At 43.6% G+C, this 25363-nt stretch overlaps 1 protein-coding gene across 2 annotated transcripts in view; it reads left to right on the forward strand.

Moving 5' to 3' along the window:
* Positions 1-4682: 4682 nt before the first annotated feature.
* LOC126260002 (ovarian-specific serine/threonine-protein kinase Lok-like) overlaps positions 4683-25363 on the forward strand; it is a 207437-nt gene continuing 186756 nt past the window's right edge. Inside the window, exon 1 of one of the 2 annotated variants that reach the window (XM_049957157.1) lies at positions 4683-4867. In XM_049957157.1, the coding sequence (XP_049813114.1) occupies positions 4774-4867 (94 nt within the window). In that variant the 5' untranslated portion in view covers positions 4683-4773. The remainder of the gene's footprint in view (positions 4868-25363) is intronic. The other variant, XM_049957155.1, reaches the window with a different exon arrangement.

The raw sequence follows: 25363 nt of genomic DNA on the forward strand, positions 1-25363 counted from the left end.
TAACTATCCCTATCAGTAGTTAGTGCCTTCCATAGTTTGAATCTTTTATTTAGCTGGCAGTAGTGGCGCTTGCTGTATTGCAGTAGTGGGAGTAACCAAGATTTTTGTGAGGTAAGTGATTTGTGAAAAGTACAGGTTAATGTTAGTCAGGGCCATTCTCTTGTAGAGATTATTGAAAGGCAATACAGCAAGCGCCACTACTGCCAGCTAAATAAAAGATTCAAACTATGGAAGGCACTAACTACTGATAGGGATAGTTAGCAAATGAAAGATATTAATAGAGAACAAACAATGTATTTACCTTGATATCATATATATATATATATATATATATATATATATATATATATAGAACAAACAATGTATTTACCTTGATATCATCATATATATATATATATATATATATATATATATAGAGCAGTTCATGACAAATTTCAAAACTCCGCCATCTCTCTCCCCACATCCACCACTGCTGGCGGCTCACCTCCAACTGCGCAACGCTACGCACTGTTAACATCCAGCTGCCGCTGCCCAACACTACAATGGCAGACAACAATGCAAAGCAGCCACAGACTGCACACAGCACAGCCAGTGATTTTCATACAGAGGTGGCGTTACCAATTAAAAAACCTAAACAGCCTACTTACACGTGGACGGAAAACAGTTCACGTGAAAAGAGAATAGAACGTTTTGAACTGTGATGGTTTAGAAAAGGCAGAAGACGACATGGGAAGATTGAGTGAGTAGTGAGGAGGTACTGAACAGAACTGGGTAGAAAAGAAATTGTTGGCACAATCTGACTAAAAGAAGGGTTCAGTTGATAACAGAAATCCTGAGGCATCAAGCGGGTTTGGTAACGGAGGTGAAGTGTGAGGGGTCAAAATTTTGGAGGAGACCAAGCCACAAATACAGTAAAGAGGTTCAGATGGATATGTTGTTGTGGTCTTCAGTTCAGAGACTGGTTTGATGCAGCTCTCCATGCTACTCTCTCGTATACAAGCTTCTTCATCTCCAAGTACTTACTGCAACGTACATCCTTCTGAATCTGCTTAGGGTATTCATCTCTTGGTTTCCCTCTACGTTTTTTACCCTCCACGCTGCCCTCCAATACTAAATTGGTGATCCCTTGGTGCCTCAGGACATGTCCTACCAACCGATCCCTTCTTCTAGTCAAGTTGTGGATATAGGTTGCAGTAATTATGCAGAGACGAAGATGCTTGCACAGAATAGACTATCGTGGAGAGTAATATTAAAAAAGAAAACATTTCCTAATGTTTTGCTAAATTATATTTATTTTGTCATGAAAAGGCTTCCGGCTTCTCAATTCGTCTTCAGGTGACAACTGAATGTCGATAACACAGATAAACGTGATGTGGGACTTACACAGGTATTATCTGTACAGAAGACACAAAAATGACAAAACGTTAACATATGAAAACATTGTAATAATTACAATAACTAAAAAAGGTGGAAACAAACTTCTTCTGTGGAGATACATTTAATTTTGCATGGACAGGTTCGAACAAATTTTCTTACAGAAAGGGCCGTTGATTGTAAAATTAAGTACTGGTTCAGATATGTCAATGATGTGCTGTGTTTGTGGACCAGTACCATTACACAGTTAGATACATTGCAACGGCATTTAAACTCACAACATAAGAAAATTTAGTTTACAATGGAGATGGGAAGCTCTTCTGTAAATTTCTTGTGCTTTAATATAGATATTAGTAAGAGAAAAAGATGTTTAGTATTTACAGAGAAAACATAGTTACTGATACGTTATCCCTGGGAGCTCCCTGCAACCACACAGCCTCAAACATGCAGCTCTCCATTCAATGGTGTATCGCCTCTTATCTGTTCCATTATCCAAATCAGCTTTTCAAACAGAACTACAAACCTCAAACGCAGCGCTTCCGGCAATGGCAAGAGCTTTACCTTGTCAAAAAAAAAAAAAAAAAAAAAAAAGAATAGAATTGCACCACTACTGTACGCTGGCTGGTCAACAGCAATCACTCGGTAGTTGCAAAGTCTGATGCAAAATTCCATATACTGGCAAAATGTCAGTTAATGTGTCGCAACAACAGACCTACATTTTATGATACCAATAACATATAAAATAATTTATCCAGTATTAAAGATAAATTGTAACAACTGGCACAGAGTAGTGTATATAAAAGCACTTGCAAGCAGTATGACAGAGTGTATATTGGTCAGTCAGGCAGAGCAATGGCAATTAGGCTACGTGAACATTAGAGAAGCTGAAGATTTACAGAGGAAGGATTCGACCTTTGCTGATCATCTTTTAGCAGAAAACCAGTCCTATGATGTGCAATGTGAAGTTTTGCATTTTGTGACGAAATGCGAAAAGATGACCTTACTGGAAATCAAAAAACATATGACACAGAATGTAATAAATGTATGTATTAAGTGATCAGGCTAAATGTCCGCTTTCCCCATGGTTAAATTAAGTTTCCGTTACAAACACTAGATTCACGCTGTAAATTTATCTTATGTCTGATCATTTGTTAAATGTATTTCCACATAAAAACTTGCCGGCCGCGGTGGTCTCGCGGTTCTAGGCGCGCAGTCCGGAACCGCGCGACTGCTACGGTCGCAGGTTCGAATCCTGCCTCGGGCATGGATGTGTGTGCTGTCCTTAGGTTAGTTAGGTTTAACTAGTTCTAAGTTCTAGGGGACTGATGACCTAAGATGTTAAGTCCCATAGTGCTCAGAGCCATTTGAACCATAAAAACTTGTTTACCCCTTTTGTAGTTAATATAATTATTGTGATATTTTCCTGTGTTAACATATTGTCATTTTTGCATTTTCTGTACAAATAATACACACTACTGGCCGTTAAAATTGCTACACCAAGAAGAAATGCAGATGATAAACGGGTATTCATTGGACAAATATATTATACTACAACTGACATGTGATTACATTTTCACGCAATTTGGGTGCATATATCCTGAGAAATCAGTACCCAGAAAAACCACCTCTGGCCGTAATAACGGCCTTGATACGCCTGGGCATTGAGTCAAACAGAGCTTCGATGGCGTGTACAGGTACAGCTGCCCATGCAGCTTCAACACGATACCACAGTTCAGCAAGAGTAGTGACTGGCGTATTGTGACGAGCCAGTTGCTCGGCCACCATTGAACAGACGTTTTCAGTTGGCGAGGGATCTGGAGAATGTGCTGGCCATGGCAGCAGTCGAACATTTTCTGTATCCAGAAAGGACCGTACAGGACCTGAAACATGCGGTCGTGCATTATCCTGCTGAAATGTAGGATTTCGCAGGGACCGAATGAAGGGTAGAGCCATGGGTCGTGACACATCTGAAATGTAACGTCCACTGTTCAAAGTGCCGTCAATGTGAACCAGAGGTGACCGAGACGTGTAACCAATGGCACCCCATACCATCACACCCGTTGATAAGCCAGTATGGCGATGACGAGTACACGCTTCCAATGTGCGTTCACCGCCATGTCGCCAAACAGAGATGCCACCATCATGATGCTGTAAACAGAGCCTGGATTCATCCGAAAAAAATGACGTTTTGCCATTCGTGCACCCAGGTTCGTCGTTGAGTACACCATCGCAGGAGCCCTGTCTGTGATGCAACGTCAAGGGTAACCGCAGCCACGGTCTCCGAGCTGATAGTCCATGCTGCTGCAAAAGTCGTCGTACTGTTCGTGCAGATGGTTGTTGTCTTTCACGTCCCAATCTGTTGACTCAGGGATCGAGACGTGGCTGCACGATCTGTTACAGCCATGCGGATAAGATGCCTGTCATCTCGACTGCTAATGATACGAAGCCGTTGGGATCCAGTTTCGCATTACCCTCCTGAACCCACCGATTTCATATTCTGCTAACAGTTATTGGAGCTCGACCAACGCGAGCAGCAATGTCGCGATACGATAAACCGCAATCGCGATAGGCTACAATCCGACCTTTATCAAAGTCGGAAACGTGATGGTACGCATTTCTCCTCCTTCCACGAGGCATCACAACAACGTTTCATCAGGCAACGCCGGTCAACTGCTGTTTGTGTATGAGAAATCGGTTGGAAACTTTCCTTATGTCAGCACGTTGTAGGTGTCGCCACCGGCACCAACCATGTGTGAATGCCCTGAAAAGCTAATCATTTGCATATCACAGCATCTTCTTCCTGCCGGTTAAATTTCGCGTCTGTAGCACGTCATCTTCGTGGTGTAGCAATTTTAATGGCCAGTAGTGTAACCCTGCAGAACAACAGAAACTGTTTACCTTGCTAAAATTACTATCGTCTTCTGCCAAGCATCGACGATAAATTCAGTTAATATCGTGGAGAGATGCATCGAGCCAGTCTTTAAACTGAAGACCTCAACATCAACGACTAGATCGAAAAGTTAATGCATTTTTTATCTTAAAAAGACCACATTTCTTTGTTACCGAGGCCGAGAACCTTTCATTTTTCTGCTTGGACTCTTACGCGGGCGCTGGCTGCGCGACTTTACCTAGTCACGCCAGTGCGACGACGCAGTCTGGGTTTGGTGCCGGAAGCGGCCGCCTTCGCGCACGTGAAGCAGCTACCGGCTACGCCGCGTTGAGTCAGAGCGGCTGGAGACGACTGTCGGTGATTGGTCGCGCAGCAGCCAGTCTCCCCCTCCGATTAGATAGCCGCTGCCACTCAGTCGCTTCCCGCGCGTGGCCGTAGCACCTCGCCAGTCGCGCGTTAACTCGCTTCTAGCATCGCACGCGCTACGCCAGTTTTCGTCCTGCTCAGACATGAAGAGGGCCGCCAAAGACAAGGACAAGCACGCGTCGTCGGGGCAGCTATGGGGTTGGCTGTTCGCGACGCGTAGGGGCTTGCCTTCCCTCGGTAAGTGTGAATGAACACACGTCATCACTACAGCATTGGCTCTTAACACCTCTCTTCAGTTCACCTCGAACGAAGTCCCTTTACGCCTTTGTCTCAGATGGGAGCTTCTACTTACCTGAAAGTTAAGAGCATTGTATAATATAAAAATTTGTCCTTCAGAAACGCGAGCTGCAGGACGACGTCAGACCCCAACAAAGCACTATCAAACATTAGAAGTATTCCCTGTGATGAAAACAAAGCACACGTATTACAGAATAATAATGATTATTATTATTACTATAGTCGTTATATCAATCAACTAGGATCATGTAGCCACTTCAGTTCCTCATATTTCTTTGTTTTATTTTCCAGTACTTTTCCTCCGTCTTTTCCTCATGTTATGCTCTTTCCGCGGTCACTGTTTTTCCTGATTTTATTTTTTCTGCCCTTAAAGCTTTCTAATCGTAGTATTTTTTCTTAAAAATGTTGTTTTCTGTTATGAAAATGGAAGTTGCTACTCACCATATAGCGGAGATGCTGAGTCGCAGATAGGCACAACAAAAAGACTGTCACAAATAAGCTTTCGGCCAGCAAGCCTCTCTGGCAACTCACTTGCCAGAGACTGCAGTCATGTGTGTGTGTGAGCTGCGTTTACGTGAGTGTGTGTATGTCTGCCGTCTATTTTTGACGAAGGCGTTGCTGGCCGAAAGCTTATTTGTGACAGTCTTTTTGTTGTGCCTCTCTGCGACTCAACATCTCCGCTACATGGTGAGTAGCAACTTTCCTTTTCATAATATTGTTACATTCCATCCTTGATTTTCCGCTGTTCGCTTCCTGTTTCATCCGGTTAATTTTTTATGTTTTTATTTTCTTTCTGCTTCTCCTTTTCTTATATCTGTAATCCATGCTATTGTTTACCTCTTTTTCCATGAATATAGGAATGGTTTGTGTTTCGTTAGCCTATTCTCATTCATTCGAGAAAGGTGGCCAAAGAACGCTATCCTTCGCTTTGCCATTACATCTGACACTTCCTTTATGTTTTAGTAGACGTCTTTACTTTTTATTTTCCAACCACCTGTAGTTTGTCTTGCACCCATTATTTTTCTAATAATGCATTTTCAACTAACTAATCGTATATCCCGTGCAGCTTGTAGTTCATTAATGACTGTGACACTGAGATTTATTGTACTTACATGGTAGATTTTTTTATTTTTATTTTATTTTTGAGGTGTTACTCTTCCTTCATTACTCCTGTATCCCGGCTTGTGACAGGCAACGTAGGAACGCTTCAGGCGCGGGTTGGCGAGGTAGGACAATAATTATTGTTGACAGTACATACAGCAAATGAGTTCACCGTGCTGAGGTTCGTATACAGTGTGTCCTAGGAGCAATGGTCGGTATTGAAGTTCACGACAGGAATGATCATTCGAAGCAAGAAAGTCTAGTGAACATGGACTCTAAAATGCATACCTTAAGTGCTATGAGTACTTGTTCAGTAGAAGAGATTTTGTTCACACTAGCGAAGATAAACAGAAACTCATAGTTCCCACGATATGCATTATAGAGCACATGTTTGCTACACTCTTTTTCCTTCGGGTGAACGTTCCGGTCATATCCCTGAATATTGACCAATCCTGCTGGGATACCCTGTATTTTCATTAACAAAAGCCCGCATCTCGTGGTCGTGCTGTAGCGTTCTCGCTTCCCACGCCCGGGTTCCCGGGTTCGATTCCCGGCGGGGTCAGGGATTTTCTCTGCCTCGTGATGGCTGGGTGTTGTGTGCTGTCCTTAGGTTAGTTAGGTTTAAGTAGTTCTAAGTTCTAGGGGACTTATGACCACAGCAGTTGAGTCCCATAGTGCTCAGAGCCATTTGAACCATTTTTTTTTCATTAACAAAACATTTCCCAAGCATTGAGGACTGTATTGTGTGTCAGAGGATAAGTCGTGCAGATCCCGACTATAGCGGCTTGCTGTGGTTGGCAGATAGATTTTTATTAGTGCCAATGGTTTTCAGGGGCCCACTAAGATCTTTTGGCATTGCTCCTAATGTACTGAGAACCACTGGGACCACTTCAACCGGTATTCCGGAAGAGTTGCCGAAGTTCTATTTTCAAGTCCTCGTATCTGGCAAGATTTGCAAGTTGTTTTTCGTCGATTTTGCTATCATTTGTGATGGCAACATCAGTGATCCACATAATAATAACAATTATTATTATTATTATTATTATTATTATTATTATTCAAAGGGAATACAAATTATGTATTTTCTTTATGGCTGACTTAAAATAATTCTGACAGACTTGTCTGGGTTTTTTTTTTTTTTTTTTTTTTTTTTTACAAATTTATCCACAGGTTGTTTACCACGTACACTTGGCAGGAAGGGAACTCCCTACCACCGAAAGTAGTCGCCGTTGTTGAGTTGGCTTGCTTGCACGCAGCAACTTTACAACCTCGTTAAAGCGCCGAGTAAGTTCAGGAAAAGTACTGAAAAACTGAAAGGAACACAAATTAGCAACATTTTACAATAATAAAGTAATATTATTACAGATTATGTAATGTGAGCGTAAAGATGCGTGGTAGTGTAGTTGAATGTTATTGCAGTGATCAAGTCCGCAGCTCGTGGTCGTGCGGTAGCGTTCTCGCTTCCCACGCCCGAGCTCCCGGGTTCGATTCCCGGCGGGGTCAGGGGATTTTCCCTGCCTCGTGATGACTGGGTGTTGTGTGATGTCCTTAGGTTAGTTAGGTTTAAGTAGTTCTAAGTTCTAGGGGACTGATGACCATAGATGTTAAGTCCCATAGTGCTCAGAGCCATATTTTTGTGCTCCAAAAAGTTAATATAATAATTTCCTCTCAAAATTTGAGACCTGTTTTTCTCTCCCTCCCCCCCTCTCCCTCCCCCTCCCCCCACTCTCTCTCTCTCTCTCTCTCTCTCTCTCTCTCTCTCTCTCTCTCCCTCCCTCCCCCTCCCTCCCCCTCCCCCTCCCCCTCCCTCCCTCCCTCCCTCCCTCCCTCCCTCCCTCCCTCCCTCCCTCCCTCCTACTTCCTCTGCCCCCCCTCCCCCCCCCTCCCACACACAGACGCACCGTCTCTTTGTCTTAAAACTTGGCTCTTTCTTGCACATCTTGGACCTGACTGCATAATCGACTTGCAGATTTATATTTCAGTTTTGATTGAGTTATTTCTGCTCTTTCACGTATGTGACAGACCATTGAACGTTCTGTTTGCGTTTTTAACAATAATTTTATTTTCATCTTTTGTATTATTTGCTGTATTCAAGGTGGTTTTGCGACATTAAATTCGTTTATTTGCAAATGTGTTTGTAGAACAATTACTTCATGTATCTAGGGCAGTCTAAATCGGTCACTCGAAGATCAATCAACAGATTTTGTTGCATGTCAAGAAAATACTGTTTTCTTTTATGAGTCACAATCCTCCATTTGGAACGCAAGTTCTATTGTAAGAACGTGATCTCTCACCTGGGGGAAGAGTCAAATAATGCGATGTAAACGCACTTGTGTGCAAGAGTAAGATGAAATGAAATGAAAGAATGCCAGATGTATATGCAGAAAAATATACGCTGCTCAACAAAAGTTTGGAATACTATCGTAAAACAGAGTCTACCTCTAGGACTCATTGATCTAGGCACTTCATGCATTATCCAGATGGAGCCCATGTACTGGACGGTGTTTACTATTGCTATGCTTTGTGGCCGTTTGCTAGTCATGTAAACATACCGCCGCCGCAGTGGCACACCGCGAGCAGTCCGGCTCAACAACAGCTTCATTCAGTTTGTGTTCAGCTTCATTCAGTTTGTGTTCAGCAGTACAGTAACATATCACGCAGGGGTACGCAATACTTTGATAGTCAGGATAGTGGCTCTATTTTTATCAGGTCATACACAGCAAGATGTTCCCCGATCGGTTACATTTCACTCGAAGTGGCGTCTCTAAGATGTGGAGAAAGCACAGAGAGACGAGATATGTGAATGATACACCTCGCAGTGGACCTCCTCGTATGGCAACACCAACGTTTCCTTCAACTGTCGGCTCACAGGTGCCCACATCAGCTGCCAAAAATATTGAAAATGACTTTCCCAGGGCAACAGGGATTCGTATGTCAGGCCGAACAGTGAGTAGAAGATTGCATCAGGGTGCTCTTCATTCCAGAAGACCAATGAGAAGTTTTGCACTGAAGCAACGGAACCGACGCACTCGAACGACCTGCACTCTTGCACATCAACATTAGTCCATTTAAGAATGCAATAATGTCATGTTTGCTGACAAGACCAGGATTGGTTTGCGACCGGACACTAGATGTGTTAGGGTTCGGAGAAGTACTAGACGACACTAGGAACGCCGATATGTTCAGGAAGTCCATCCATTTGGAGGTGGACGTGTAATTTTGTTGGCGCCAATAATTATAGGACGGCTATAAAATATAGAGTTTTAAATATTGTACACGGCTAGAGCAGCAACCGTAGAATGAAATCTCCTTGTACAAATAGTAAACAACCAAGCAGCTGCAAATTGTAAGGCTTATTAAAATCCCTTTACCTTGGTTTCGACTTTATAAAAACGTGTTCTCCAGGAGGAATTTCAGAGAACTGGATTACATGTTGTTGCAGAGTACGTTAAAATATAGCCTAAAGACATTAGTCGAAAACAATTTCACCTCCATAAATTAAAACACGCAGCATAGTTGTCATTTGGTATTTCCCCACCAATGTACTTACAACTGCGGGGTAGTTGTTTTTATCGAAAGGGGTACACGACTGAGGAGCAGGAGCAGGAACTCCGCGGGTAACGCCATAAGGAATGATGCCTGGAAGTCTGACCACACATTTTTGTCACACCCTGTAGTTTTGTTTGGAAATTTGTTCTGCACTAACCGAATGAGATAAAAGCCTAAACTGATAAGCAGGATCCAATCAATTTGTTGGATATACACTGATGAGCATAAACATTACGACCACCCGCTTCATCGCGTATTGGTCCACCTTTGTTAACACAGCACAGCGGACTGTCTGTATAGCATGGACTCTATAGGTCTTTTATAGGATTGCGGAGATATGCGGCACAAGATGTGTACGCACAGCTCAAGCATTTACAGTAAATTGCAGGTCGGCGGTCTGTGGGGGCGGAGCTGCGCCAGATAGCGCCCCAGATTTGTTCCACGAAGTTCAGATCTGGCGAATATGGCGGGTAAGACATCAACGTGAGTTCACTATTATGCTCCTCGAACCGCAGTAGCACAATTCTGACATACTGACACGGACAGATATCCTGCTGGAAGATAACGTCAAGCACGGAGTGATGCAGATGACTGCAATAATATCCACGTAGCCCACAGCTGTCATGATACCTTCAGTAACTACCACGCGCATTATGGAAGCCCAACTGAATGTCCCCCATAGTTCCCCACCGACCAGCGCCCTTGTGCGGTGCAACTTCGTGTAAGTTCCCAGTAGTTCATTTCCGAATAATCTCATGTGTATGTGGTAAATATGGTCTCGGTGAACGCGTCACTTGGATTTTGATACTAACAGTAAATCAATAAGTTACTCTTTGCAGTGTGACATCATGTGTACAAGAACAGATAGCGAAACCTTAGAAGGCAACTTAGATATGTAATGTGACGACTTTCAAACATAATGAGTACACTTATATCATGGTACTCTTCTCTATACGTTTGTCCTGTGTCAGTCTACAGAACTGTATCTTTGAAGTAACTGTCTAAACTGCCGGCATCAATGACCATGATTCACGACATACAGTAGAGATGCTTATGAAGCCCTGTCGGATACAGCCTAGCATCCTAAGTGACTGACGCGCGGATTCGTTAGTGCGACGATCCATGGGGGCGCAGAAAGCTATGCGCAGAAAGCACCGTGTTTTCTCAGTTGTGCGCATGACGTCACGGTGGAAGCAGCTGTGCCAAACAGTACACAGTTCGAATTGTGTGTGATTGTTTTTCTTGCGTTGTTTTATGTTTGAAGGAGTATTTTGATTGAGTTCTTTCTTCTGAGGTACTCAGTCAACAGCGGAAACATTCGGAATTCGGGAGTGTTAACGGTTTTTGCTGTAATTGATATTTGATTCGGAACTGAAATAGTTAGCGATAGTGGACAGCGGGATCAACATTGTGTTCGCCAGCTCTATAGTTTATGGTTCGTCCTGTGAAATTCTTATTGGAGAATCTATAAGTGAGTGAGAAAATTAATTTTTACAATGCCAGGCTCTGCTTTTACGGGCTGTTTTTCCTACAACCGGAACACAAAGGGAACTGACGTAATTTGATACAGTTTCCCGCGTAATGAAACATTACAAAAACTATGGTTGTCGAAATGTTGTAGGAAAGACAGTGTAAATGTTGCGCATGCACGAATATGTTCTCACCATTTCGCAGAAACAGATTACTTAAGGGATTTACAGTCTGAATTCCTTAATTTGCCCCGAAAAAGAATGCTCAAGCCAGATGCAGTTCCTTCGTGCAATTTGCCGTGCAGTAATGCGACTGTCAATGTGTCACCCGCAACAGAAGACAGAACCAAACGGTATAAGAAACGGGAACTACATAAGAGATCTCTGGAAACTCTGGTTCAAATGGCTCTGAGCACTATGGGACTCAACTGCTGAGGTCACAAGTCCCCTAGAACTTAGAACTACTTAAACCTAACACACACATCCATGCCCGAGGCAGGATTCGAACCTGCGACCGTAGCGGTCGCGCGGTTCCAGACTGTAGCGCCAGAACCGCTCGGCCACCAGCGGCCGGCGGAAACTCTGGAAAAGCTGTCACCAAATAAGAAACATCATAATAAGAGCACATGTACAGATGACAGTTTTTTTCCAGACACGGATAATGTTACTTTCATTAATACTATAGCGGCTTTAGAAAGAAGGAATGCTGTTCTTACAAACAAGTATGTGCAACTTCGAGCTCTTAAGTAAATTCATTTAAATGCGATTAAATGAATAGTTTCTGATTTATTTGAGCCGAGGTTTCGAATTTCAAGTGTGTGTCAGTGTGGTTGTGATCTGATATTTTACCGATGTGTGAGGCATAAGCTGAGAAAGAATATAACTCATCAGTTTTAACTGTGATAGTTTAGCAGCAGAAAAGCAGTTTAGACATCTCAATTCTGGTATAAACAAAATCTTCCGCCAAAAACTTGACGTAAACGCGCATGCCGTGTCGTCCGCTTGTGAGCGCTTGCTTCCACGCTGACGTCACTAGGCCAGCCAATGGCAGAGCAGAGCGCTTACTGCCCAACCTTATTATTTAGTAACCTTGCGACGATCGTAGGAACCAGGTCTATGGGACTGTCAACTGCTCCTACGCTACACTCTTCACAAAACTCCACGTCAGTAGCAAACACGACTACATTTCTATAAACTTTAATAACCCCACCCCTCCCCCACCAAGTTTCCGAACTTGAGGCCTTCAATCAACCTAGCTTCAATTAGTCTTCACCTAGGATAAAATAGAATTTAGTTTTTTGAAAACATGCATTATAGCAGAAGAGGGACATGAGAGCTACCATTACGAGAATTTATGACGTCGTAACAAAAAAATTCTTCCCCCAGTCCGATCGAGGGGATGAACCTAACCTGGGACCTGAACTTCACTTGGCACAATAACATTTACAACGCGTGTCAGAGCAATGTGGTGCAGAGTAGTCCGCGACACAATTCCGTCGACGGAGTGACTACAAGATTAAACTAGGACTTAGCAAGTACTGTGATAATTGCCATATGATCGCCTCCCTCACACACACTTTGTATGTAAGGAACAAACATGGGTGAAAAACTGCACCCATAAGAAATTAGAAATGTCAAACAGAACCGCTCCGCACACTGTCCAAATTACTAATATCCTATAGCCTAAATGCTGCAGGTTTCCTAATTCGAAACAAAACAGCAGTACAATTCACCTACTACACACGGCGAATCATAATTAAGAGCGGAAACTGACACATGTTCCCAGATATGTGGGTCAATCGAAGATTTCTTAAATAACAGAATCCAGTGCATTGTTCCCGAAGACGTGTGTTCATAAGAGACAAGGGTATCGTCAGCAGTTCCCCAGGGAAGCATGATAGGGCCGCTGTTATTTTCTGTATACAGGAATGATCTGGCGGAAAGAGTAATAGCAATCTGTGGCAGTTTGCTGACGATGCTGTGGTCTACTGGAAGATGTCGTCGTGGAGTGGTTGTAGGAGGATACAAGATGACTAAGACAAAATTTCTAGTTTGTGCGATACACTAAATGTAGAAAAATATAAGTTAATGCAGATGAGTAGGAAAAGAAATCCGTAATGTTCGAATACAGCATTAGTAGTGTGCTGAATGACATAGTCACGTCGTCTAAATATCTGAACGTAACGTTGCAAAACGATATGAAATGGAACGAGCATGTAAGGATTGTGGTAGGGAAGGCGACTTATCGACTTTGGTAGGCCTCTGTTTCAGCCACAATGTACTAAATTCCACTTTCGGAAGAAATATGTGTAATGCGAACTCCACTAGTTAAACGAAGTTTGTTGAAAACTCTGAAGCATACACAAAACTTTTAAATCATCAATTTAGGCGAGAAAGTGCAAAACATCAAATGCTAGGTGGATGTACCTATGTAGGCATACCAGCAATTCTGACAATGTGCATTACGCACGTCCATCAGCACTCTGCGCGTAAATTTCACGCAGTTGTATCTTCAACCCATGGAAAATTGACACACACCTACGTGAATTTTTGAACTATATATATCGTGTATACAATCATTTCTTGAAAGTAGTTTCTTTCATCGATAAAACCCTACATTCAATGTCAGACAAATTCAGACTCCCAGTGAACATAATACGTGATATCTTCCTCTGTTTACTCGAGGCTGATTCCAGCATTTTATTAACCAAGTGGATTTCCGAAGCACGCCCAAAAATAACCTCTCAAGTGACTCCTGACGACTGCGGCTGGCGTGTAAAAATACACGCTTCCAGGAAGCAGCTGCCCACAGCTACTGTATACGATACGTTCCTTGAGACATCTGACGTACTGAAGACAATGTGTGTGTGTGCGCGCGCGCGCGCGCGCACACACACACACACACACACATACAGGCACAAGAGAGAGAGAGAGAGAGAGAGAGAGAGAGAGAGAGAGAGAGAGAGAGAGAGAGAGGATGAGAGGAAGAAGATTCAGGTTTGAATGTCCCGTGATTCGAGATCAGACATGTTCGGATGGGACAAAGATATCACGAGAATTCTACCGTCACAGAGTTAAGGAAAAACTATTAGGTTGGTGCATAATTTCGTAGCGATTTCGTTTTGCATGGATTTATTCTGGTTGCTATGGTTTTTTTTTTATAGATTGGCATTTTTCATTCGTAGTTCAGTGTTGCCGTATGGGTTTATATACCGTCAATTTGTCATTTGGAGATAGTGAGTGGAGCTGTGCACGCTAGAAAATGGAATGCCAGGTAGAGAAATCGGAACATTTCCAACATATTCTTCTTTTTGAGTTCAGTAAAGGTGTGACAGCATCGGAGGCAGCCAGAAACATTTGCGCCATGTCTGGAATCGCACGACCGATACGGTCGAGGTTCGAATCCTGCCTCGGGCATTGATGTGTGTGATGTTCTTAGGTTAGTTACGTTTAAGTAGCTCTAAGTTATAGGGGACTGATGACCTCAGAAGTTAAGTCCCATAGTGCTCAGACCCACTGAAACCATTTGCGCCATCCATGGGGATAATGTCACTAGACAGAGCAAAGCAAGAAAATGGTTTTAAAGAGGATGGTTTTGATGTCAGTGACTCTCCATGTTCAGGAAGACCTTCGGAGTTTGATGAAGATCGTTTAAACGCATTAATCAACAATGATACACACCAGTGTTCTCGAGAACTGGCAATGTGATGAACTGTGATAATTACGTCGTAGTGCGATATATGTATGCACTGGGGAAGATTAAAAAATCGGGAGTATGGGTACCGCATATTGTAAGCCAAAGTCACAAAAATCAACGACTGGCCATATGTGCATTTCTGCTTGCTCGGCATCAATTGGCTAGTGGACAATACCGACCATTCGTATCTTGTATCGTTACTTGTGACGATAAATGGTGTCTTTAGGCTAACATAAGGAAAAGGAAGGAATGGTTGGGCCCAAACAAAAGCAGCAACTCCCCGTACAAAGACCTGCGTGCGACAACAAAGCCACGCCTTCGGTGGAACATGGCTCTGAGCACTATGGGACTCAACTGCTGAGGTCATAAGTCCCCTAGAACTTAGAACTACTTAAACCTAACTAACCTAAGCACATCACACACATCCATGCCCGAGGCAGGATTCGAACCTGCGACCGTAGCAGTCGCGCAGCTCCGGACTGAGCGCCTAGAACCGCTAGACCACCGCGGCCGGCTCTGGTGGAACAGCGACGCCGTAGTGTACTACGAATTGCTTCTCCGAACTGTAACCAACAATGCTGACATTTATTGTCAACGGCTGAGATGCCTTGCAAACGCAATCCAAGAACAAAAAAGAGCAGGGAGATTGCGTGAAACAATGCTACTCCACGATAGTACCTGACCGCATTCTACCAGACTAACGAAGAACACTATATGGGAGTGAGGTTGGAACATCATTCCGTACCCACCATATTCACCTCCCTTGGATTTTCACCATTTAAACTGTCTATCGAACAGTCTTTAAGGAACTTCCTTCTCGAATGAAAATGAGCTACGAACAAGGTTCGACGTGTTCTTCGCCTCAAAACCACGTGATTTCTATAGTCGCGGAATCGAAATTTACCCCAGCTTTGTCAGACTATTTTAAATAGTGAAGAGAATATATTATTTACGACTAAAGTCTCTGTTTGCGCATCTGTTGTTATATTAAACTTACGGAGAAACGCTACGAACTTGCGCGCGAACCCAATAAATCTCTATGGCTGGTTAAACCGGCAAACTCTAGGAGCTCTAAAGCAAACATTTTTCTCTAACGTCATAATTACCTGTGAGTATTTTTTAATCCAGCAGAGGGCGTGATCGCTCTCAGCGTTCGTGCAGTTGTGTATGACACGGGGTGAATCAGACGAAGGTGAGAAACGTCCTTCATGAGCAATTGTTAAGCCGTTTGACTTGCACTGTGTGCACAAACTGGACGATATGTTTTCGCCGTGGTACCTAAAACAGTGTCAGATGAACTGAAATTTCTGTCCTCTGTGCTGTTTACAGATGAAGTAACGTTGGGCCACGATCAGGTCTTCAATATCCACAATTCGCATGTTTTGAGTGAAGTTAACCCATGTGCCACATTTACTTACGCTCATCAATTGCGATTCTACGTGAATGTGTGAGCAGATGTTGTTTGTTTAATTGGACCATATCTCCTGTCTAGGCCATCAAAAGACAAAGCGGTTCAAATGGCTCTGAGCACTATGGGACTTAACATTTGAGGTCATCAGTCCCCTAGAACTTAGAACTACTTAAACCTAACTAACCTAAGGACATCACACACATCCATGCCCGAGGCAGGATTCGAACCTGCGACCGTAGCGGTCGCGCGGTTCCAGACTGAAGCGCCTAGAACCGCTTGGCCACACCGACCGGCCATTAAAAGACAAACATCCTTAGAATTTCCTCGCTAGGGAACTGTCAGAGTTGCTAGATGACGTGCCACTCGCTACAAGAGAGCGCATGTCGTTCCAGCATGACGAGCCGCCGGCAAATTTCAGTCGTCTTTTACGTCGATTCCTGAACTTATAGTTCCCAGAAAAGTGGTTTGGCAGCGGTGGCCCTGTACCATGGCCTATTAGATTCCCTGATATGACGCCTCTGGACTTTTTTGGGTGACGAGAAATGGTCAGACTTGTTTACAAAACCCAGTTGAAGCAGGAAAGGATATAGTTACCCGGATAGTACGAGCAGCAGTAAGAATTAAGGACATTCCTGCAGTCTTTGACCGTGTTTCACGGAACGTGACTCACAGGTGTAACAATGTTTACAAGTGAATGGAGGCATTTTTGAACCTCTACTGTAACTGTAATAATTGTGTTGCATTAATGTTGTTCTCTCTTGGTCATAAAGAATAAAAACTTATTTGCGTTACTTTTTGCCCTCACTGGAAAACACATTAAAAAAAGTGCTTTCGTTGTCCCACACAACTTCACAGAGTTTGTTAGTTTAATTTCGTCCAGAGAAAACTCTCTCTAGCGATTTAAAAAATCGTCACAGGAAGATATGATACGGAGAAAAATATTTGTTTCGGTATCGCGTGCAGCCTCCCGGAGTTTGTCTAAATCAAATGGGTCTGAGCACTATGAGACTTAACATCTGCGGTCATCAGTCCCCTAGAACTTAGAACTACTTAAATCTAACCAACCTAAGGACATCACACACATCCATCCCCGAGGCAGGATTCGAACCTGCGACCGTAGCAGTCGCGCAGTGCCGGACTGAAGCGCCTAGAACCTCTCGGCCACCGCGGCCGGCTATGAAGTGACATTAATGGCTCGTTTCACATTAAAGTCATGAGGAATTGGGTTAGAGTTTGGTTGGTTGGTTGCTTGATTATTGATTTGTTGGAGGGGACCAAACAGCGAGTTCAGCGAGGTCGTCGTCCCATCGGATTAGGGAAGGATGGGGAAGGAAGTCGACCGTGCCCTTTCAAAGGAACCGTTCCGGAATTTGCCTGAAGCAATTTAGGGAAGTCACGGAAAACTAAGCCGGCCACGGTGGCCGTGCGGTTCTAGGCGCTGCAGTCCGGAACCGCGGGACTACTATGGTCGCAGGTTCGAATCCTGCCTCGGGCATGGATGTGTGTGATGTCCTTAGGTTAGTTAGGTTTAAGTAGTTCTAAGTTCTAGGGGACTGATGACCTAAGATGTTAAGTCCTATAGTGCTCAGAGCCATTTGAACCATTTTTGAGCGGAAAACCAAATCAGGACGGTCGGTCGCGGGTTTGAACCATCCTACTCCCGAATGCGAGTCCAGTGTGCTAATTACTGCGCCACCTCGCCCGGTTTGGGTAGACACATGAACCTAAAGATAGCTATATGGCACCTCCTCGATGCTCTGGTGACGGCGGAGCGAGTACTTCCGGCATTGGAGCAAACGATTTCGTCAAGTATTACGCGCGAGTTATGAAAGCATCTACATAAAGAAGAACAAATGAGTAACGTATCTGAGGCAAGTAGAAGCCACTATGTCGGTATGTGGAAATGCCCTCGCCCGATCATTGATATTTCTCTGCCTCGTGATGACTGGGTGTTGTGTGATGTCCTTAGGTTAGTTAGGTTTAAGTAGTTTTAAGTTCTAGGGGACTGATGACCATCGATGTTAAGTCCCATAGTGCTCAGAGCCATTTGATTTGATCATTGGTATTGCACAAGTAACTGGCGTCTCTTTAGGTAACTGCGCAATGTGGATAAGAAGATATCGGGAGGAGGTGAAGGAAATCTTCGTTTTCAGCAAAAATGGTGAATGGCTAAAGTAACTGCTAGCGCCCTTAATGGAGTCTTTTTAGACGCCAGGCTCCAGAATCCACTCATGTCAGTTACAGGACTGGCACGATCCAAATCTTCCTGAGTGTGATTGCCGCCCGCTGATTCTCCAGGAAGGTCTTCATTGAGAAGAACTCGGAACACTTTCTCTCCGGTATCTCCAGTTGCCAGATGCTTCTGACATTTGGATGGTGTGGTCCATCGGAAAAGTTTTGTTTGGGTGAAAGATGGCAAATCCGAGAACACTCGCTACTATGCCAATCGCAATTTTTTCCCAGTAAAATGTGAAACAATATGGCTGTTTGGGTGTGTATGTCTGTAGTTAAAGTGGGAGAATTTGGTCTCTTTCTCTAGTAGAAGAGGTGCCAAAAATTAACAGAATAGATATGCAGAAATGTCGGCTCTAGAATTTGCCGCAAAATCTCGAAACTTAGTTCCAGTCCAGTATGTTTGAGCGTTGATGGCTCGAGACTGGGAAGTACCTCAGGAACATCGAAAGACTGTTCGGAATTATGTTTTTTTTTTTTTCACGTTGGAGAGCATTAGCGACGTCATTTGTTCCTCTCTCGTTCCGTCCATTACTTAAAGACTGTGCAATGTGTTTGTCAATGAGGGATGGTGGATTTCTTACTAAAGATGAAAGAAGCACCTTTCATTGTAAATTTTACCATGTCCATAATTATTATTTTATATTTTACTCGGAAAAGAATATATCTCGAGCCACAGCAGTTCTGCACAATAAAATTACGTGGTCATCATGGACACGGGATCATATTATTGTTATTACTATTATTACTACTATACACCGAGTGAGGTGGGGCAGTGATTAGCACACTGGACTCGCATTCGGAAGGACGACGGTTCAAACCCACGTCCGGCCATCCTGATTTAGGTTTTCCGTGATTTCACTAAAATCGCTTCAGACAAATGCCGGGATGGTTACTATGAAAGGGCACGACCGATTTCCTTCCTCATCCTTCCCTAATCCGATGGGACCGATGATCTCGTTGTTTGGTCCCCTCCCCCAAAGAAACCGACCAATCAACTGTTATTCACTTCATGTATTAGTCAAATTACTTTTTATTGTACTCCATCTCTTGTACGACCTTCGTACATTTATTTTCACCGCAGATATTCCGGAAATGGAAAGTGCTATTGATGTGCGATTATCACAGAATGTATTGGAAGTCAGGAGCTCGTGTTATTTGCCAATCAGTAGATTGTAATTATGGTTTACTGAAATAACACACAAGAAGAGTTAGCCGCAGTTGGTACCAGAAACAACGTGGATATCCGTTCGCAGTAGGAACATCGCTGTACGCAAACCAATCACACTGACCGCTAGAGCCGGCCGAGGTGGCCGAGCGGTTCTAGGCGCTTCAGTCCGGAACCGCGCGACTGCTACGGTCGCAGGTTCGAATCCTGCCTCGGGCATGGATGTGTGTAATGTCCTTAGGATAGTCAGGTTTAAGTAGTTCTAAGTTATGGGGGACTGATGACCTCTGATGTCAAGTCCCATAGTGGTGAGAGCCATTTGAGCCAATTGACCGCGAGAATCACGCCGCCTGGATTGGTAGCGCCACCCGGAAGAGAGATGAGCGCTTAAGTAGCCGTGCACGAGCGGAAGTTGCAAGTTTTAAGTCAGCCCGAGTCTTGCTAGAGAGTTTCTGCAGAACGTTAGTCGTGTCTTCAAGTCGTCGATGGAGATAGGAAAAGTGGCCGACAGATAGAAAGTGGTTAGTCTTCAGCAGAAACAGGACAGTACACAGACTGCCTGCCTGGAGATTTTATTGAGTGCCTTTAGTTTGGAACTATTCTTCGAATAGCACATCAAGACAGAAGAGTAGTTTTCTGCCGATTTAGTTCAGAAAACATTATTTAGCTTGTATTCATGGAACTGTCGTCGACACAGGACAGACAGGTTAAACCTGCATTCTACAGTTGCTGTAACCAGCGTTGCTTTCATTGTGTGCATGCTGCTCTAGAACCTACGCATTCCTCCTACCTGGGCACCTGTGTTAGTCTTTTTCAGCGGCAGCGAGATTTTCGTCAACGTGAACGCCCGCAGTCCACAACAGTAATAATAACTTAGAAAGCGTAGTTTTTGTGCAAACATACACTTTTTTAAATGGAGCAATGCATATTGACATTAACATACTATAAGTAGGATAAATTAGAATGCCGGTGGTATTTATTGCAGGATTCTAGTGCGAATCGTTTACGAGGTATTGTATTTTAAAAAGTTCCCACACTGACGCTTGTACAATACCTGTTTTAGCACGCACTAAGGAACATTACAAGTGCACACGCCACATGTGGATTCTGACCAGTAACGAGACAATTGACTATCACAGATTGTGTTCAAAATGACCACCGGCAGAGGCAACACACGCTTCCAGTCTGGAACGACTAGTGCACACGTGCTGCGTTCAGCGGAGATAACCGAGCATGCTGTAGTAATAAATCGTTCCTTACCATCGGTGTAGTTAATACAAGGGTCACTCCAAAAGAAATGCACACTATTTTTGTAAAAACACATTTTTCATTCTGCATGTGTGAAAGTTTTACAGTGAGTAGATACATCCTTCCCGCTTGTTATCAAACTTAGTTCAACCTGTTCCCGTGAGTGGCGCCGTCACAGCATGTCTTCAAGATGGCTGCTACACTTGACGTTCGTCAGAAGCAACGTGCTGTCATAGAATTCCTGTGCTGTGAAAACGAGACAGTGGGAAACATCCACAAGAGGTTGGAAAAGGTGTATGAAGATGCTGCTGTCGATCGCAGCACAGTTAATCGGTGGGCAAGCAGGTTACGTGACGAAAGCGGGCACGGCAATATTGAGAATTGTCCTCGCAGCGGCAGGCTTCGTACTGCACACACTCCAGACAATGTGCAGAGAGTTAAAGAATTGGTGACTACTGGCAGATGCATTACAGTGAACGAATTGTCACTCTACGTTGGGACAGGGGAAGGAAGTGTTTGCAAAATACTGAAAGTGTTGGCGTTAAAAAAGGTTTGTGCCAGGTGGGTTTCCAGGATGTTGACAGTGGCTCACAAAGAAAGAAGAAAAACAGTATGCAGCGAACTTTTGGAACAGTACGAGAATGGCGGAGATGAATTTCTTGGAAGAATTGTGACAGGTGATGAAACATGGCTCCATCATTTTTCACCAGAGATGAAGAGGCAATCAGTGGAATGGCATCATGCAAATTCACCCAAGAAAAAAAAAAAATCCAAAACCACACCTTCTGCTGGAATAGTTATGGCTACGGTGTTTTTCGATTCCGAAGGACTCTTGCTTGTGGATATCATGCCAAGTGGAAAATGGCTCTGAGCACTATGGAACTTAACTGCTGCGGTCATTAGTCCCCTAGAACTTAGAGCTACTTAAACCTAATTAACCTAAGGACGCCACACACATCCATGCCTGAGGCAGGATTCGAAGCTGCGACCGTAGCAGTCGCGCAGTTCCAGACTGTAGCGCCTAGAACCGCTTGGCCACTCCGGCCGGCCGCCAAGTGGAACCACCATAAATTCTGATGCATGTGTGATGACACTGAAGAAACTTCAAGCTCGACTGAGTCGTGTTCGACCACATCGGCAAAAGCAGGATGTTTTGCTGTTGCACGACAATGCACGGCCACATGTCAGTCAAAAAACCACGGAAGCGATCACAAAACACGGATGGACAACACTGTAACACCCACCTTACAGTCCTGACCTGGCTCTATGTGACTACCATCTCTTTGGGAAACTGAAAGACTTTCTTCATGGAACAAGGTTTGAAGATGATGACTCCCTTGTGCACGCTGCCAAACAGTGGCTCCAACAGGTTGGTCCAGAATTTTACCATGCGGGTATACAGGCGCTGGTTCCAAGATGGCGTAAGGCAGTTGAGAGGGATGGAAATTATGTGGAGAATTGAAAATATTGTTCCTAAAGGAGGTATCTACACACTGTAATACTTTCAAACATGTAGAATAAAAGATGGATTTTAAAAAAATAGTGTGCTTTTCTTTTGGAGGGACCCTCGTATGTCCTTGTCGACAGCATCTTTCAGCTTTCCCCCACAGAAAAAAAGTCTACAGGAGTCAAATCCGGGTAACGGATCGGCCAATGTGCAGGTCCTCTGCGTCCAATCCGGCGACTTGGAAACAATTCGTGAAGACATTCTCTAGTATTTCTTGCACTACGGTCTGTTCAGCCATCATGTTGGTACCACAGGTTCCTCCTAGCCTGCAGAGGAACGTCTTCTAGTGTCTGTGGAAGATGACCTGTTAGGAGACAGTGATACTTCTGGCGCGTTCAGTGTTCCATCTACGAAAAACTGGCTGACGAACTGATGGTTCACTATCCCACACGTTTACACTCTATGGAAGCTGTTTCGGCGGTTTACATGGCCATGATTGGTAAAGGTGGCTTGATCACTAAACAAGATACCTGATTCATCTGGAGTATCCTGCCCTAATGCCCATATACAGGACTTAGCACGATTCTCATAATCTAGGACACTTCCTGACTCATGCCATTTCCTCGTGTGATTGCGCGGGAACTAACGTACGGATCAACTGTAACAGCAGCAAGAACATTAACTTCTCTCTCTTCTGCCGTCACTTGTTTCGTTGTTACCTTGTCTAGGTATTACAATACCACTTTCATGTAACTGGTTAAAGAGTATGATAAATAATTGCCTAGATAGGTGACGCATGTAGGAATATCTTACCGCATACAAGAACAAACTGCATTCTTCCTACACTCTCCATACACCATGAGCATGTCGGCTTTTTCTGTGGTATCGTTCACTCACGACCCACTGCTTGAATTGTCAGACACTGACTGGCAAGTTGCAGTGCACTCAAGGAACACACAAGCACACTGTAAGCAAACATAACAACATCGTACCTAGCGACTACATAGGTTGAGTAGCACAAACAAGTGTCGATGTGGAAACTTTTCAAAATACGATATCTCGTAAACGACTCGCACTAAAATCCAGCAACGAAAACCATTGATATTCTAATTTACCCTACTTCTAGTCTGTTAACGTCAACAGGCATTGTTCCATTAAAAAAGTGTACGCTTGCGTAAAAAATACACTTGCTAAGTATTATTACAGTCTGTCGATTGGCTAACAGTACGAGCGCCAGATTACCAATTCATTCTGTGAAAACAACAGATCACTAGCACTTTCCATTTCCGCAATAACTGCGGTCCTAGTTTTTTGTGATCGACCGTGTATAATTGAGAGCCTTTACTAGAAGTCTTCCTCCACCCTTGTGGTCTGCATGCTCCATTTTTCTTTTATTTTTTGTTTAGTTTATATATACCCAAATCATTCTTTTTAATCCTCATTTCTTTTACCTTGTCTTGTGAATACTTCCATTCTTCTTAGAAATCTCATTCTTTGATCCTGTATTCTACGTTCTTGGTGTCTTGTTTCTGGAGGGAAAAATAGAGCAACTACTCACATTTAATAATTATTAATTGTAAAATGATAATAGTTTTAGAGGTTTACGATTTAATGTCTTCGAACTCGGAGATAATAAAAAAACTTTCTCTTACCACATACACCTCTTGTAAGCACGTTATTAGATGCGTATTTCAACCTTATGTCACTTCTGGTAAAAATCCACGAATCAAGAGTGGTATGCTAAACTCGGTACATGTTGTCACATATTACGTAGTACGGCACTCCGTCTTCAGGCCACAAGTGGCCCATCGGGACCATCCGACCGCCGTGTCATCCTCAATTGAGGATGCGGATAGGAGGGTCGTGTGGTCAGCACACCGCTCTCCCGGTCGTTATTATGGTTTTCTTTGACCGGAGCCGCTACTATTCGGTCGAGTAGCTCCTCAGTTGGCATCACGAGGCTGAGTGCACCCCGCAAAATGGCAACAGCGCATGGCAGCTGGATGGTCACCCATCCAAGTGCCGGCCACGCCCGACAGCGCTTAACTTCGGTGATCTCCCGGGAACCAGTGTATCCACTGCAGCAAGGCCGTTGCCTTATTACGTAGTACGCCAGCTTGGAAAAGGAGAAATTTTCATTGTTCATTATTAATTTGCCACTCCCTTCCAAAAGATCAGTGTTTGACCTGAAGAATGAACTCGTCATGTGCATCTTAATAATAAAGAGTGTCTTCTGTTGCTGATAAATGGAAATTCCTGTCACTACAGATATAGATTTTTTTTTTCTTCAAATAATTTCTGGATATGCAGGAATGTGTCGGACGATCATGTATCATAGATGTCGGGGTCAGCTGGAATAAAAATACATAAATAATATCACTAATGTGATAGAATAATGTAGGGTAGCTTCAATCTAAAACACACATTTTTACTTCGCCTTTCTGTAAATGTTTTCTACATATACTTACGTACATATTCTGCAAATCTCTGTGATATGCATGGTAGAGGAAACTTAGCATCGTACCACATTTTAGGTTTCTTTCTGTTCCAATTGCGTAAGGAGCGCGGGAATAATAACTGCTTAAACAAATCTGTGCGCGCTGTGATTAATATAATCTTGTCTCCGCGGTCCGCAAGGGTGTGATACGTAGCGAGCTGAAGAATATTCATAGGTTCTTCACTTAATACTGGTTCTTGAAACTTTGCTCTTGCCTTAATTGTATAGAAATACGAAATCGTGCGCTTAACAAATACCTCAAAAGTACTATTCTATGAATACCAAAACAATGAGTCACAACTATAATCAGTCAACTTACACAAATACCTGAGTTTAACAGTGTGTCCAGATGTGTTGAATAGCACATGAAGTGTATTGCAGAAGTACTTCGCCGTCTTATTCTCTCGATGTACGAGGAAATTTCCCTCGGAAACGCGGAAAGTAGAGACTCCAGCAGCTAGTGTGTTGATGGCTCAATTCGGACCTAAAGCCTGTCCACTGTCGCACTAGCAGCCAAATGTGACGTGATAATTCCACTAAACAGAGAGTGTACACCCCTAACACGAAGAGTTCAGCGCACGCACAGCTACGAGTGTGGAGTGCCCTATACGAGACAA

Source organism: Schistocerca nitens, chromosome 5, assembly GCF_023898315.1.
Source record: "Schistocerca nitens isolate TAMUIC-IGC-003100 chromosome 5, iqSchNite1.1, whole genome shotgun sequence".
Classification (NCBI taxonomy): Eukaryota; Metazoa; Arthropoda; class Insecta; order Orthoptera; family Acrididae; genus Schistocerca; species Schistocerca nitens.